The sequence below is a fragment of the Lontra canadensis genome, unplaced genomic scaffold (assembly GCF_010015895.1).
Source record: "Lontra canadensis isolate GAN:19392208 unplaced genomic scaffold, GSC_riverotter_1.0 scaffold5, whole genome shotgun sequence".
NCBI classification, from domain to species: domain Eukaryota; kingdom Metazoa; phylum Chordata; class Mammalia; order Carnivora; family Mustelidae; genus Lontra; species Lontra canadensis.
The window spans coordinates 38,468,493-38,485,771 of record NW_022630999.1 but is presented as its reverse complement, the minus strand read 5'-3'; the positions used below and the strand labels follow the sequence as shown (position 1 = coordinate 38,485,771).

The 17,279-nt window shown below is 40.0% G+C and overlaps 1 protein-coding gene across 2 annotated transcripts in view; it reads right to left on the bottom strand.

The window, feature by feature from the left end:
• FAF2 (Fas associated factor family member 2) overlaps positions 1-16,933 on the bottom strand; it is a 62,296-nt gene extending 45,363 nt beyond the window's left edge. The window contains exon 1 of one of the 2 annotated variants that reach the window (XM_032851867.1): positions 16,811-16,933. In XM_032851867.1, the coding sequence (XP_032707758.1) occupies positions 16,811-16,873 (63 nt within the window). In that variant the 5' untranslated portion in view covers positions 16,874-16,933. The remainder of the gene's footprint in view (positions 1-16,810) is intronic. The other variant, XM_032851869.1, reaches the window with a different exon arrangement.
• Between the last annotated feature and the right edge of the window lie 346 nt (positions 16,934-17,279).

Below are 17,279 nucleotides of genomic sequence, written 5' to 3'. Positions count from 1 at the left end.
TCAGGTCATGACCCCAGGGTCCTGGGATCAATGCTCATGGGGAGCTTGCTTCTCTCTCTCTCCCTCTGCCTATTGCTCCCCCTGCTTGTGCTCTCTAATAAATAAATAAATAAAATCTTAAAAAAAACACCAAAAAAAACCAGGAAACAAAAAGTATTGGCAATGATGTGCAGAAATTAGAATCCTTGCACACTGTTGGTGGTAATGTAAAATGTTAAAAACCACTGTGGAAAATAGCATGTGTTCCTCAAAAAATTTAAAGAATTACCATACGATAGAGCAATTTCATTTCTGGGTATATACCCAAAATAATGGAAAACACAGTCTCAAAGAGATACTTGTACACTCATGTTCGCACCAGCATTATTCACAGTAGCTAAAATGTGGAAACACCCCAAATGTCTATTGACAGATGAGCAGATAAACAAAATGTGGCATATATATATATATATATATATATATATATATATACACAATGGACTATTACTGAACCTTTAAAAGAAAGAAATCCTATAATATGCTACAACATGGATGAACTTTGAGTACGCTACACTAAGGGAGACAACCCAGTCACAAAAAGACAAACAGAGGGGCGCCTGGATGACACAGTAATTTAAGCTCTTGGTTTCAGCTTGGGTCATGATCTCAGGGTTGTGAGATCGAGCCCTGCACTGGGCTCCTCACTCAGTGCTGAATCTGCTTGAAATACTCTCTCTCCCTCTGCCCCTCCCACTCATGTCTATGTGCACATGCATGTGCTCTGTCTCTCTAAAATAAATAAATAAAATCTAAAATAAATAAATCTTTAAAAAAAAGACAAATATTGTATGATTCTACTTATAACAGGTATCTAGAGCAAACTAATACAGATAGAATAGTGGATGCCAGAAGCTACAGGAAGGGGAAAAGAGGGAGTTATTGTTTAATGGGTACAGGAGTTCTCCTCAATCTGAGATTTTCAGTTACCCACAGTCAACTGCCATCTGGAAGCAGATGATCCTCCTTCAGATGTGTCATCAGAAGGTTATTAGTAGCCTAATGCAACATCACAATGCCTACATCACTGACTTCACTTCATCTTATCATGTACACATTTTATCATCTCACATCATCATAAGTACAGTACAATAAGGTATTCTGAGAGAGATCATACAAAACTTTTATTATAACAGTTATAATTATTCTACTTTATTATTATTGTTAATCTCTTAGGTGCCTAATTTGTAAATTAAACTTTATCACAGGTATGTACATGTAAGAAAAACATAGTATATGTAGGATTTGGCACTACTTGTAGTTTCAGGCATCCACTGGGGGTCTTGCAATGTATCCCGGGGGGAATACTGTATAGTTTTAGTTTTATAAGATGAAAAAACTTACGGCCTTTTTCAACCTTTCCTAATGTGACTGCACTACTCAGGGTCAAGCAGAAAAGTTGGTTAGGGAGATATGAAGATATTATTTTCCTCTTCACAAGAAACATTACAAGGCATCAAACTTTACCAATTTTCCAAAAGTCATCTGAGAGTCTGGCCTTCCCTGTTTCCTCCCCACTCTCCAGTAACAATTCTGCCACTATTTACATGTTTCAAAATAGCTTGAAATCACATTTCTAGAACTTGCCATGAATAAGGTATGTTTGTGTATATAAACATAATCTAATGTCAAGTCTCACAAAATGTTAATAATTTATCACTTTTCAATTTCAAAACACAGAATGTTCTAGGATTTAGATTCAACTCCTAAGAATCTATGAGCCAAGGCACTGTAATATGTGTTTTGTTTTGTTTAGATTTTTATGTATTTATTTGGCAGAGAGAGCACGATCACAAGTAGGCAGAGCGGCAGGCAGAGGGAAGGGAGAAGCAGGCTCCCTGCTGAGCAGAGAGGCTGATGTGGGACTTGATCCCAGGACCGAGACCATGATCTGAGCCGAAGGCAGATGCTTAACCGACCCAGGCTACCCAGCTTTCTTACTGATTCTTAAAACAACCTTGTAAAGTTAGAAATATCAGAGTCATTTTGCAGATGTGGAAACTAAGGCCTAAGATTAACTGCCATACAGATCTCAAACGGCCAAGTCCTAACATGAAGCTCTTTCCCCTTTACCATGCTGCAAAGATGAGAATATGACTAACTGGATTTGTTTTCCCCTTTCTCCTAAAAATGGAATAGCTAATACTGTTGGAAATACTTCAATAAAAGGGAGGGAGAGAGAAAAAAATATCAAGAACAACTGGAACAAAACCCCTCTGGTTAAGTGAGATTTGTGAATTACTCAACTTATTCAAAAAATATTAATTCAGCAACTGTCCTGCAGCAAGTACATCAAAGAAAGCAAAGTCCCAAACCCCAGTAATTCTGTGGAGTAAAATGACTTATACATGACTGTACTGACAACACACCAGTGGTAAAATAATCCTGAAGTCTTTCAGGGGACTAGGGGAAAATGCAAAGGAAGACACAAAGTTCCAAACTGAAAATTAGCAGAAGATAGTGTTTCAGAGCAAGGGAGGATTACTACGGAGGCACAGAGGCATGAAAAAGAATGTTACATTAGGGGAACTAGAAAGTCTACAAAGTATCATTGGAATAGAAAGGGAAAGGATATGGGGCAGCTTAGCTGGCTCAATGGGTAAAGCATGCAACTCTTGATCTCGGGGTTGTAAATTCAAGTCCTGCATTTGGTGTAGAGATTACTTAAAAATAAAATCTTTTAGGGGTGCCTGGGTGGCTCAGTGGGTTAAGCCTCTGCCTTCAGCTCAGGTCATGGTCTCAGGGTCTGGGATTGAGCCCCACACATCAGGCTCTCTGCTCAGCAAGGAGCCCATTTCCCCTGCTCTCTCTCTGCCTGCCTACTTGTGATCTCTCTCTGTCAAATAAATAAAATCTTTAAAAATAATAAATAAATAAATAAATAAATAAATAAATAAAATCTTTTTTTTGATAGAGAGAGATCACATGTAGGCAGAGAGGCAGGCAGAGAGAGAGAGGAGGAAGCAGGCTCCTTGCCAAGCAGAGAGCCCGATGCGGGACTCGATCCCAGGACCCTGAGATCATGACCTGAGCTGAAGGCAGAGGCTTAACCCACTGAGTCACCCAGATGCCCCAATAAATAAAATCTTTTAAAAAGGAGGGGGGAAGGGTAGAATTATTGGGTTGGACAGTAAAGTATGGGTCAGCTCAGGAGATTTAAAGATTTATGCAGGGCGCCTGGGTGGCTCAGTCGTTGGGCGTCCGCCTTTGGCTCGTGCCCAGGGTCCTGGGATCGAGGCCCACGTCAGGCTCCCTGCTCAGTGGGAAACCTGCTTCTCCCTCTCCTAGTGTTCCCTCTCTGTGTTGCTCTTTATCAAATAAATAGAATCTTAAAAAAAAAAAAAAAAGACTTATGCAGTTTTGATCAATGCAAAGCAAATAAAAAAGTCTTAAGAGAGTGACTGAAATGTTTGTTAAAAAATTGTTCTGGAAAAAGTAGGAAAGCTGAAGTTGAAAAGGAGATCTGAAACTAAGGGCACCAATATAAGGTTATTGAAATATCCAAAGGAAAAATGAAGTGTAAACTAGGGTAGAGGCAATGCAGATAGATTAGAGGGTTAACTGAGGATAGTGGATTTTTTTGTTTGACTTCTCTGTAACTTTTTTTTTAGTACTTCATTCCCTTTATTTATTTATTCTGGAGAATAGCTGACACAATGTAACATTAGTTTCAGGTACATAGCATAGTGATTCAAGTCTATACATTCTCCTATGCTCACCACAAGTGTAGCTACCATCCATCACCATACTACCATACAAGAGTACAATTCTAATGACTATATTCCCTATGCTGTAGTTTTGATCCCTGTGGTATTTCTTTAATTTCAATAGGTCAAACCCTTACCTCACAACTATTAATTCAAAATAGATCAGACTTTATATGTAAGACAACAAAAGGTACAAATATGACACCAAGTGCACAAGCAACAAAAGTTAAATAAATTAGGTTTCATCAAAATTTAAAACTTCAATAAACACCATCAAGAGAGTGAAGACAACCCAAAGAATGGGAGAGTATTTTTGCCAATGATATATCTGATAAAGGACTTGTATCAGAATATATAAAGAACTCTTACAATCCAGTAAGACATGTAACCTAATTTAAAAAATGGGCAAAGAACTTGAATAGATGTTTCTCCAAAGAAGACTGAAAAATGGCTAATAAACATATGGAAAACACTTAACATCATTTTAGTCATTAGGAAAATGCAAATCAAAATGAGATACCACTTCACTCTTAACAGGATGGCTACAAAGATGGATGATAAATGTTAGTGAGCATGCTCGCTTTGGCAGAACAGATAATAAAACAAATGTTAGTGGGGATATGAAGAAACTGGAACACTCACATACTACTGGTGGGGAAAATGATGTAGTTGCTTAGGAAAAACAATTTGGCAATTTCTCAAAAAGTTTTAAACAGAGTTACCTTTTATTTATTTTTTATTTTTTTAAAAGATTTTATTTATTTATTTGAGAGAGAGATATCACAAGTAGGCAGAGAGGCAGGCAGAGAGAGAGAGATAGGCTCCCCGCTGAGCAGAGAGCCTGATGTGGGGCTCAATCCCAGGATCCTGAGACCATGACCTGAGCCAAAGGCAGAGGCTTAACCCACTGAGCCACCCAGGTGCCCCCAGAGTTACCTTTTATTTTATTTTATTTTTTATTTTATTTATTTATTTGACAGACAGAGATCACAAGCAGGCAGAGAGGCAGGCAGAGAGAGAGGAGGAAGCAGGCTCCCCGCAGAGCAGAGAGCCTGATGCAGGGCTTGATCCCAGGATCCTGGGATCATGACCCGAGTTGAAGGCAGAGGCTTTAACCCACTGAGCCACCTAGGTGCCCCCAGAGTTACCTTTTTTTTTTTTTTTAAGATTTTATTTATTTATTTGACAGAGAGAGATCACAAGTAGATGGAGAGGCAGGCAGAGAGAGAGAGAGAGGGAAGCAGGCTCCCTGCTGAGCAGAGAGCCCGATGCGGGACTCGATCCAGGACCCTGAGATCATGACCTGAGCCGAAGGCAGCGGCTTAACCCACTGAGCCACCCAGGCGCCCCCCAGAGTTACCTTTTAAACAGATATTCTACTACTAGGAGAAATGAAAACATGTCCACACAAAATTCTGTATACAAATATTCACAGAAGCGTTAATAATAATAGCTTTAAAGTGGAAGCAATCCAAAAGCCCAATGAATCGATAAAACAAAATGTGGTTTACTCACACAATGGAATATTATTCAGCCATAAAAAGGAATGAAGTACTGATAAAAGCTACAACATGAGATGCCTGGGTGGCTCAGTTGGTTAAGCTACTGCCTTTGGCTCAGGTCATGATCCCAGGGTTCTGGGATTGAGTCCCACATCGGGCTCCTTGCTCGGCAGGGAGCCGGCTTCTCTCTCCGCCTCTGCCTGCCACTCTGCCTGTTTGTGCACTTGCTCGCTCTCTCTCTCTCTCTTCCTCTGACAAATAAATAAATAAATAAATAAAATCTAAAAAAAAAAAAAAAGCTACAACATGGATGAATCTCGTGACTGTTAATAGGCACAGTTTTCTGGCGGGTATGATAAAAATGATTGACAAGTAAATACTGGTAATGGTTGCACAACTCTGTAAATAATACTAAAAATCACTGAACTGTGTATTTTAAAAGGGTTAATTTATGGCATGTGAATTATTGCTCAATAAAATTGTTATTAAAAAAAAAAGAGCCCAAGAGACCAAATTAGAAAACTATTAGTAATGATCAGAAAACACAAGAAATTAGATAAAAGAACCAAAAACTTAAGATAAATGTGCAAAATTCAACAGCATTTCTATTAGTAACCATTTAGAATAAAGAAATGTTCTATTCACAAGGATGACCAAAACTATAAAATACCTATGAATAAACTTAATAAGGAACATACAAAATCTAGATGAAGAAATTCACAAAAAACATTTTAAAGGATATGTGACACATCTGAATAAAGAGATGTACCCGTTCCTGAATGTCAACCAGTTCCAAATTAATATACACATTTTAGGCCATTCCAATAATCCGGCAACAGCACAAAATGACTCTTAAATGCATATAAAGGGGAACCTGGGTGGCACAGTCAGTTAAGCATCCAGACTCTTGATTTTGGCTCAGGTCCTGATCTCAGGGTCATGAGATCGAGTCCCATGTCTGGCTCCACGTTTAGCACAGAGTCTACTTAAGACTCTCTCTATCCCTCCCTCTTTACCCCCTCCATGTGCTCTCTCTAAAAATAAGTAAATCTTTAAAAAAAAAAAAAAGTATATAAAAAACCTTGTAAGAATTACCAATAATTTGTCAAAAAATAAACAAATAGGAAGGAATCCTATCCTATCAGATATTAAAACTTAGTGTAAAGCCCACTGTTATTAATCCAGTAATGGTACCAGCAGACAAATTAGTGAAACAGAATACAGTATAATAAAGAAGACTACTCACAGTGGGGGAAGGGATGGATTATTCAGCTAACCTATAATCTCTAGTGGAAGAAAGTGAAGTTAGGTTCTTATATATACAAAAAATAAAGTTCCACATGGATTAAAGATCTGATTTTAAAAAGAAAACCATGAAACATTTTGAAGAAAGCAAAAGAGAACATTTGTATAACTTCATTAAGTGCAAGCATTTTTAAAAAGAACCGAAAACCCAAAAGCCATAAGGAAAAGAAATGTCAACTTGATAACAATTTAAACAAATGTAAAGATAACAAAATAAAAGATGAAAGAGATCATGAAAAATACTTGCAGTATGTGACCAATATCCCTTTTTATATAAAGAACTACAAACTGATAATAAAATGTCAAATAATCCAACAGTAAATGAACAAAGGATAGGCAGGCAATTTACACAATAACTGTAAATAGCCAGAAGAAGCTCAATCTAGGGGCGCCTGGGTGGCTGAGTGGGTTAAAGCCTCTGCCTTCAGCTCAGGTCATGATCCCAGAGTCCTGGGATCAAGCCCCGAATCAGGCTCTCTGCTCAGCAGGAAGCCTGCTTCCCCCTCTCTCTCTGCCTGGCTCTCTGCCTACTTGTGATCTCTGCCTGTCAAATAAGTAAATAAATAACCTTTACAAAATTAAAAAAAAAAAAAAGCTCAATCTATCAGTAATCAGAAGTTTATGGAATGGGATTCAATCTTCAAATAAGCATTTTTTTTAAAGATTTTATTTATTTTGACAGACAGAGATCACAAGTAAGCAGAGAAGCAGAGAGAGAGAGAGAGAGAGAGAGAAGAGGAAGCAGGCTCCCTGCCAAGCAGAGAGCCCAATGCGAGGCTCGATCCCAGGATCCTGGAATCATGACCTGAGCCGAAGGCAGAGGCTTTAACCCACTGAGCCACCCAGGCGCCCCTCAAATAACCATTTTTACTCTACAAACCTCCCATACACCCAGGGACACTGACATTATCTCTTAAAAAATAGAGACTGGAGGACACCTGGGTGGCTCAGGCCGTTAAGTGTCAGCCTTCGGCTCAGGTCATGATCTTAGGTCCTAGGATTGAGTCCTATATCAGGCTCCTTTCTCAGTGGGGCGCCTGCTTCTCCCTCTGCCTGCTGCTCCCCCTGCTTCTGCTCTTACAAATAAATAAAATCATTAAAAAAAAAAAAAAGGAGGCCAAAAAGCCAATCCCTGTCCCTGAAGTTCCTTATTCTCTCCTACTTTTCCTATTAGAAATCGCTTAAAACAAGTGTTTGCATTAGTCATTTAAACTTGACTGAAAACCAAAACCAAAATCTGCAACCACCACTACCACCAGAAGTGCAAAATTAAAACAAGAACGTTAAAAATTTAATCATACTGACAAAAATTCAAAAAGCTACCAACCAATGCTCCAAGGGTATGGGGAAACAGGTCCTCTCAAAACTCTCTGGAAAACAGTCTGACAGGAGCTATCAAAACGTACAAAGTACATTTGTTTTGAACCAGTAGCACCAGGATTCTGTTCTACAGAAATAAAAGGTCTGCTTATACCACCAATATCCCCTATATCCATAACTATGTCTCCGAACATTTCCTTCACTTTCATTGTCTAACTGAAACCTGGCTTTTCTCTGAAGATACTTCTTCCTCTGAAGTCTTCTATTATTTTCTCTCACATCTGTTAAGTATGGAAGTGGGAGAACTGTCCTCTTTATTCATTTCCACTTTTGAGATTCTTCTTTCTTTCTGCTTAACAAGTCCACTTTTATCCTGAGTGATGATATCCAGAATTAGAACCATACTTTTGACTTGCTTTGCTGTGTTTGCTTTCTTAAAACTACCACAGAGCAAGGGTTAAGTGGCTGACTCTTGCTATCAGCTCATGATCTCAGGGTGATGGGATCGAGCCCCACGTCCGGCCCTGCACTCAGTTTGGAGTCTGCCTGAGCTTCTCTCTCCATCTCCCTCTACCCCTCCCACCACTGCACACAAACTCTCTCTCAGATAAAGAAATCTTAAGAAAAACAAAAACAGGGGCGCCTGGGTGGCTCAGTGGGTAAAAGCCTCTGCCTTCGGCTCAGGTCATGATCTCAGGGTCCTGGGATCAAGCCCTGCATCGGGCTCTCTGCTCAGCGGGAAGCCTGCTTCCTCCTCTCTCTCTGCCTGCCTCTCTGCCTACTTGTGATCTCTGTCTGTCAAATAAATAAATAAAATCTTAAAAAACAAAAACAAAAAAACGAAAACAAAAACAAAAAAAACCCCTACCACATAGCTATTGTTATTGGTCCTAGTCACTTACCTGTAGTTGAAAATAAATCAATACCTAATGCTGGAGAGGCAGTGCTAGGAAAGAGGAGGAAAGAATCCAGAGTTATGGATTCAAATCTAAGCTTGTTGCTACTAACCTTAGGTAAATTAAGTACTGATCTTAGTTTACTCACCAATATCAGAACCTACACCATTCATTTTTTGAGAGTAATCAATAACACAATGAATCTACAGCACTGTGGACAGAATACAGTAAACACCTGAACAACATGGAAGTGAGGAGCACTGAGCTCCATGCAGTTGAAAATCAAGTATGACTTTTGACTTCCCAAACTTATTTACTAATAGCTTACTGTTGAACAGAAGCCTTATTGATAACACAGTTGGTTAACATGTTTTCTGTGTGTCTGTATTATATACTGTATTCTTACAATAAAGTAAGCTAGTGGAGGCAAATGTTATTAAGAAAATGGTAAGAGAAAATATATTTACAGTGCTGTATTTATTGGGGAAAAAACCACTTACAAGTTCAAACCCATGTTGTTCAAGGGTCAACTGTAAACGCTCAATAAATGTTTAAGTGACCTCATAATATAAAAAATACCTTCAAATCTTCAATATTTCTTTATGTATTCTTGCTCTACAGATGACTTCAAACAGTTTCAGGGCTTTAAATATTATCTACATACAGATGATTTCCAAATTTATATAGCTAGCCTAGATTATTCTCCTGCCCTCAGTATTAGTATATACAGTTAGACATCTTCACTTGGATGTCTAACAGAAACCTCAAACTTTACATGACCAAAACTGAATTACTCATCTCACCCCCACACCCAAACGTGGTCCTCCCATAGCTGTCCTTATCCCAGTTAATGACTCTTCCATTTCTAGTTACTTAGGTCAAAAAGCTGAGATATCCTTACTTTCTTCCTTTCTCTCTCCATTCACATACAACCCCTTAGGAAAATCCCATCCACTTTATCTTCAAAATATATTCAGAATCCAACTACTCCTCATGATTACTTTCCTACTTCATCCTGGTTCAAGCAGTCTTGTATCACTGCAAAGATCTCCTAACTGGTCTCCCTACTCCTCCCTTACCTTCCTTGAGGGTATCCTCAAGAAAACAGCCAGAGTGACCCTAATAAATCATAACTGTCATCACTCAAAATCTACCTTGCTTCAGAGTTAAAGCCAAAATCCTTACAATAGCCTACAAGGCCATTTGTGAATTAGCCCTGCCTTTAACTCTCTAACCCTGTCTCCTACTACTTTCTTCCTTCCTCCCTCCCTCCCTTGGTACTAGCCACACTGTCCTCCTTGCCATTCCTGGACAAGATCCCTTGACGCCATGCTTTAGGACTCTTACATGCATTATTCCCTCTATCTGGAATCCTCTTCTCCTAAGCACTCACATGATTTCTTTAGTACTTAACCTTTAGGTTTTCACATAACTGATACACTCTCATTGAGGCCTTTCCTTGATAATCCTATTTAAAATTAAACACTCCACTACCCCACTCCCCAGGCCCTTGGGTGGCTCAACTGATTAAATTGATTAAGAGGCCAGCTCTTGATTTCAGCTCAGGTCATGATCTCAGGGTCCTGGGATGGAGCCCCAACTCTGGCTCCAGGTTCAGCAGGGAGTCAATGCTTAAGTTTCTCTCTCTCTCTCCCTCTGTCCCTCCCCTGCTCAGGCAGCGTGATCTCTACCTCTCTCCCTCCCTCTTTCTAAAATAAATAAATCTTTTTTTAAAAAGATTTTATTTATTTAAGAGATAGTGAGAGAGATCACAGAAGGAGAGAGAGAAGCAGACTCGATCCCAGAACCCTGAGATCATGACCCGAGCCCAAAGCAGACGCTTAAATGACTGAGCCTCCAAGGTGCCCAATAAATAAATCTTTAAAAAAAAAAAAAAAGTTAAACACTACCCCCTCCATAGCATTTATCACCATCTAACATAGCCTATATTCATTCCATTTATTTAGACTCTTTGTCTCTCCCACTAGAATGTTAGCTCCACAAGGGTAGGAACTATATTTAATATTCCCTTATATCCTGTGCCTAAAACTATACTAGCACATAACAGCTCCTAAAAAAAAGTTTATTGAGAATGGGATAAATGTTTGTGGACGAGGATATTCACTGTGACATTAGCTATATGAAACCAAAAAATGAAAACAACCCGATTGTCCCTCAATTTTTTAAAAACCAAAAAGTAATAACTACAATAATGTTTAACATTCAAGCACTTAATATTTGCCAGGGCTTTATATATATTAACATTAATTACTGAAACAACACCTTGTAGTAGGTAATACAGTAGCTGCACACATGAAGAAACTAAAGTAGAAAGGCTAAGTAACTTGCCCAAGGTGACAAAGTTATTAACTGGAGAAGCTAGGATTCAAAACTAGGCTGTTTTACTTCACAGCCAGTCTTCATGACAACTTACTATGCTATGCTAACTTTAATAATTATACGATCCTACCTCTATTAAGACAGAGACAGCAGAAGCTCTTATCCAATGAAAATAAGATTTACTAGTCAATTAATTTAAAAAGTCACTTAAAGTGAGGAATAAAAACATTTCATACACATATATTTCACTTAAAACATAAAGCATACACATTTATGCAGCAATTTTTTGATGAAAGCCTACCCTTTTCTTAAGGGCATGGGTCCAACAGCATTCTATGGAGTCTTTCTAGCATAAACCATATCCATAAGACACGGATTTAATTTCTTGGGAGTGGAAGAACTCCAAACACTTGACAAGAATTAAGTGCACAATACTGAATCTCAATGATTTTTTTCCAAAGTTATCTATATACCTATCTTGCCCACACCTAACTGAACAATATTCTAGCAACTTGACCCTACAGATCTTTCCCAAAGCATTTACTTCAGCTTTCAGATAAAAAAAAAAAAAAAAAAAAAACCTCTTACACTGATGCTTAAATTGTTTATGAATTATATTTTTATGACAAATATAACCAGCACACAATGATTTGGGAGCAAATACTGACTTTTGAGGTGCCTGGATGGTTCAGTTGGCTAAGCATCTGCCTTCGGCTCAGGTCATGATCCTGGGGTCCCGGGATTGAGCCCCATCTGGGGCTCCCTGCTCAGTAGGGAGCCTGCTTCTCCCTCTCCCTCTGTTGCTCCCCCTGCCTGCATGTGCTCGCATGCTCTCTCTTTCTCTCTCTCATAAATAAATAAATAAAATCTTGAAAAATTTTTAAAAAATAAAACTGACTTTTGTCAAGAGTACAACTCCACTGGTGAAAGAAAAACTACTTGGACATATTACAGAGTAGATCTTAGGAAACAGAAGCCATCTGCTCCAACTAATCAGTCAAGTGAAGGGTAAGAGGGCTTATACATTAAGTATGTGTATCTGTATATGCAGAAGAAAAAAGTATACAAAGACACACAACAAACTGGGAAGAGGAAAGGGGAATAAGATTAAATTTAATTACACGTTTATGATTTTATGTTACTGACTTCCATAAAGTATGCATTACTTGGTAGTTTTTGGGGGGTTTTTTTACGTAAAAAAAACACAAAACCCACTGTGAATTAAGTAATAGTATCCCCATTTTATAGGGGAGGAAAGATTCAAGAAAGTGGGAACATGCCCAAGGTCACAGGACTCAAGAGAAGCTAAGCTGAAAGGCTAATTCAGGTTTGCCCCAAGTTTCAAAGCTCATGGTTTTCCTACAATACGAAGTTCCTGGTCAAAAACTTCACACAGGTCACTCTGATTTTTTTGTAAATACATGAACAAAAAGCATTGTGTTATTCTTTCTCTTTTAGGTAATAAAAGAGTCAGATGAAGCAAAGAGATTTTCCAAGTGAATTATAAGCTTGATTCTACAGGCCAGAGTTCAGGCTTAACTTTCTATAATTTAAAAGAACAAAGATCATACACCCTAGTATTCATTTAAAAGAAAAGAAATTTCTTACACCTGTACAAAAGTAGAAAGGGATCATTTCTTCCTCCACTGGCCACGCATATAGCTCCTTTAGCCCCTTCTCTCTGTCCATGTCATCTTTCTCCAGGGGTTCAAACAGCAACCTAGAAGCAGTAAACCAAGGCACTAGGGGAGTCTGTTATATTTGGAAATTTGAGAAAATGGATTTCTATAAAAGTAACCTTACCCATACCTGCATTAATTCTTCTTTCTTTTTTAAAGATTTTATTTATTTACTTGAGTGAGAAAGAAAGAGTGAGAGAGAAAGCATGAGTGGGGGAGAGGGGCCAAAGGAGAGAGAAAAGCAGACTTCCTGCTGAGCAAGAAGCCTGATGTGGGGCTCAATCCAAGGACCCTGGGACCATGACTTGAGCTCAAGGCAGACACAACCAACTGAGCCACCTAGGCATCCCCCTGCATTAACTTTTTTTCCTTAAAGATTTTACCTACTTATCTGTCAGAGAGGGAGCACATTCGTGCACAAGCAGGGGGAACGTCACACAGAGGGAGAAGCAAGCTCCCCACTGAGCAACGAGCTCAAAGCAGGACTCCATCCCAGGACCTTGGGATCATAACCTGAGCTGAAGGCAGACACTTAAGCGACTGAGCCACCAAGGCATCCCTGCATTAACTCTTAAGACCTATTCTCCCCCATTTGAAACAGCTTAAAACAAATGTGTGCATTCGCTATTCATACTCAATCGGTTCCAAAACAAACAGGAGAAAAGGATAACTAAAAAAAATCTTAGAAAACAGCAAATGGACTGGTAAGCGTGATAAATCTACTCTAGGGAGTTCCAGTCAAATCACATATCACAAAAAATGTGACAGAGGAAACGTAAGATTTCTAAAATATTTCACTTTTGCTAGTTTCAATGTATCAAATGAAGCAACATACTGAGAACTAGTTCCTAGCAGTATCGCCCAGTTCTGCCCCAACTCCTAGGGATATTCCAAGCACACACTCCATACTGTTAGTGAAGCAAACCTGAAACCTAGTGTTATGTTACTCTCTGTGGGAAAAAAACTCTGATGGCTCCCTACATGTACAGATTAAAATTTAAACCGTTCTGCACAGCTTTGAAAGGCCTCCAAAATCTGGCTCTAATTTACCTATCCAATCTTATTTTCCACTTCCAATTCTCTAAATCCACCACAACACTCCATACTATTCCATCTTCATACATTGCTCAAGCCATTTCCTCAGCTTTGAGCATCCTTCTGCCTACCACCTGCTAAAATTCTATTCCTCCTTCAAAACTAGCGAAGTACAGCGGGAAGAGCCGAGCCTTAAAGCCTGACCCAGACCCAGACCCACCAGCTTTCTAAATATAATTCCATTCTCACTATTTAGTAACTTAATGAACTTAGGCAAATACTTCAATAGATCTGTTTCACCACTTAAGAGTAGCTATATCATCTACGGCACTTTACAAGTCTACTGGGAGAATTAAGCATAACAGTTATCAACTACCTATCCAGCACCATGCCTAAGGTATAGTAGATACTTAATAAATGGTTAACTCCTAGGTCATCCTTCTCTCTTCTCTCCTCTTCCCACCTCCATGGATACTCCTGTTTCTCCCTAAATTCCCACAGCACTTTGTTTACACCATGAGCACTAATATACTGCAGGATACTCATTATTCACGTATGTATGTATCTTGCTTCTCCAATAGGTTATAGCTAAGATGATTATGGGTATGGATTTCTAAATCTCTGCCACTTAACTAGGGTGAATTATTTGACCTCTCAGAACCTGTTTCATTAACAAAATGAATGAGAGTTAATTCCTTACAATGTTATTAAGAGGTTTAAAGGAGTTAAGGTACATTAAATACCTGGTATAATGCTTGACACCTAGTAAGTTTCAAAGAATTTTCAATGGCAACTGAATGGTGAACCTCATCCAGCAAATGCTTAAGGAACACATAAATGCAAAATGCATTTGCCTTGGTAAATCCAGTTTCATAAAGCAATCTGCTTTTTTGGTTTTTTTTTTTTTTTTAAGTTCTACACCCAGTGTGGGGCCTGAACTCACAACCCTAAGATCACGAGTCACATGCTCTACTGACTCAGTCGGCCAAGCATCCCTCACAAAGAAATCTTAACACAACTTTAACCTACCACTCACCCCTTACTGATAAAAATGTCCAATGAAGACAAAAGGAAGGTACCCAAGAACTTTACCTCAGAAATACTACCACATATTCATGCCTTCCCAGTATCAGACTAAGTACATCATAACATGTAACTCACATCACCTTGTAACACTTACTCTGGGAGCTTACCTTAAAGAGCTGTGTAAAGGGTAAAACGGCCTGTCAAATTAAACAAACTCTGAAATAAGGGGTCTACCAGGGAGAGAAGGCTGGTTGACTGATATTTATTCACTCTGATCCTAATTTGCTGTCTTCAATTTCTCTACTCAAAACTCCAAACAAATGTCAACTGTTTCTACGATAGCACTTTTCCATTAACACACTTCCAACCCACTGCTCAATTTAAAGAAAATTTAACCTCAAATTATAGTGAAATCTAATCAAGGAAAGTGCAGGAAAGTGATAATTTGTTTAAAAAAAAAAAAAAAAAGTACCACAACATTTGCATTCCACTCTCAGCTGTATCCTGATATTTACACAGGTGGTACAGCACACAAGAGCTCAGGAAAAGTTCTGGAAAGATGGACCTGGCTTTAAATCTGCTACCACCACTTACTGGGTGTGTAACCTAAATATGTTATTTCTTAAGCTTCATATTCCTCATCTGTAAAATAGGGATTGTAACAGCATAGTAGGGTTGTTGTATTAAATGCGATCATGTGGGGCACCTGGATGGCTCAGTGGATTAAGCCTCTGCCTTCGGCTCAGGTCATGATCTCAGGGTCCTGGGATCCAGACCCACATTGGGCTCTCTGCTCAGCTGGGAGCCTGCCCCCCCCCCGCCTACTTGTGATCTCTCTGTCAAATAAATAAATAAAATCTTTAAAAACAAAAAAATAAAAAATTAAAGCGATCATGTACACTGTGTTTAGCCAAGTACTTACAACATTGTAAGTACTCAATAAATGGCATCCGAACTAGCACTGCCTGAGCACTAAAGTTCTTAATAACGCTGAATTAATGTTCTGTACACTTTATATTAGGAAATAAGTGTACCACTAACTTTAATTCTATCCTAAGTTAATGATTAATGGTAGCGATACTGCTTGGGAACAAACATTTCAGTTTACAAGCCCTTCATACATCCAAAAACTCATTTGATCTCCACAATATCCTTAGGGGGTAGACATTTTTAAAGAGAAGTATTTTAGAAATAAGGAAACTGGTATCCATTAGAGTAATAAACAGCCAAGGTTACCCACCCTAGTGGTCTCCTCCAACCATATTCTCCAACTCGGAAATAAGTGCTTAGTGCCAAAGTTCTTAACATGACAACCACCACCAAAAGGAGGCAGATTTCTCCAAGTTACCACCCACCTCAAGAACTGTCAAGAACGTGAGTCCAGGAATAAGCCCAGGGTAAAAAAAACCCGTCAGACGCCACTGATAACACTTAAAATTGTTGCATTGTTTCCTTATGTGGTGTCCTCCCACACCTTTAGGGTGGGGGCCAAGTCTGCCCCCTCCCCCACCACAGCGCCCAATACAGGACACCAGGCACCCAAGAGGCCATCAATAAATATTTGTAGAAATAGCATGGGATGCTGGTAGACTTTCCAGAGACCCGAAACGAGGCCAGCTACGCGGTAGGGATTAAGCATCTCGGTAGGTCTAGAGTCGAAAGGCGGAGAGGGTCCGACGGGTAACCGGATTGGGAAGAATGGTTGAGGATGGGTGCCGCTAAAGGAAACCAGGGAAGCTGACCCGCTGAGGGGAGAGGAGAGGGCCGCAACCCTGACTAGAAGGCCGGGGACCAACAGAGGCTCGGGGGCCGGGAGCAGCAGGGCAGTTGGCGTCTGCGGGGGGAGGGGGCTGCCGCAGGTCTGAGAAGAATCTCGGGCCCAATCTGAGGAGGGTTCTGGGCTCCTCCAGGGGCCCACTCCCCAGCCCGTGGAGGCATTTGCTGCACCGAGTACTCGCTGCTACCTGAAACTGCAGCAGCTTCTCTGTCTGCTCCTGGGTTAGATCCCGCTCCTCAGGCGCCGCCATTTTGCCGCCGCCTCTACGCTTCTGACCCGTCCGCACCGTCACCCGCCGGAAGTGACCTCAGCAGCAACCACGTCCGGTCTGAACGGCCGCCAGCGCGCAACTGCGTCTGCGCATGCTGGTGCAGCCGGGCGCTGCTGGTGATGACAGTTCCCGCCGTCAGAGGGCGGCACCCTCGGGCCAATCCCGAACACTTCCGGAAATTGCCGAGGGACTGTTGGCATCATCAGTCGCCCTCACGGTTTAGGCGACAAATGGGTCTGCAGGGACCCAAGACTCCTGAATAGATCCTGAAGAGGCGAGAGCTCCCGTGTGCTCCTCGAGAAGCTCCGGAAATTTTCGAATGCCAATTCGCAGATTTAGCCTGCTTCCTAACCGTTTTCCCATAGTCTCCAATATTTCAGAATAT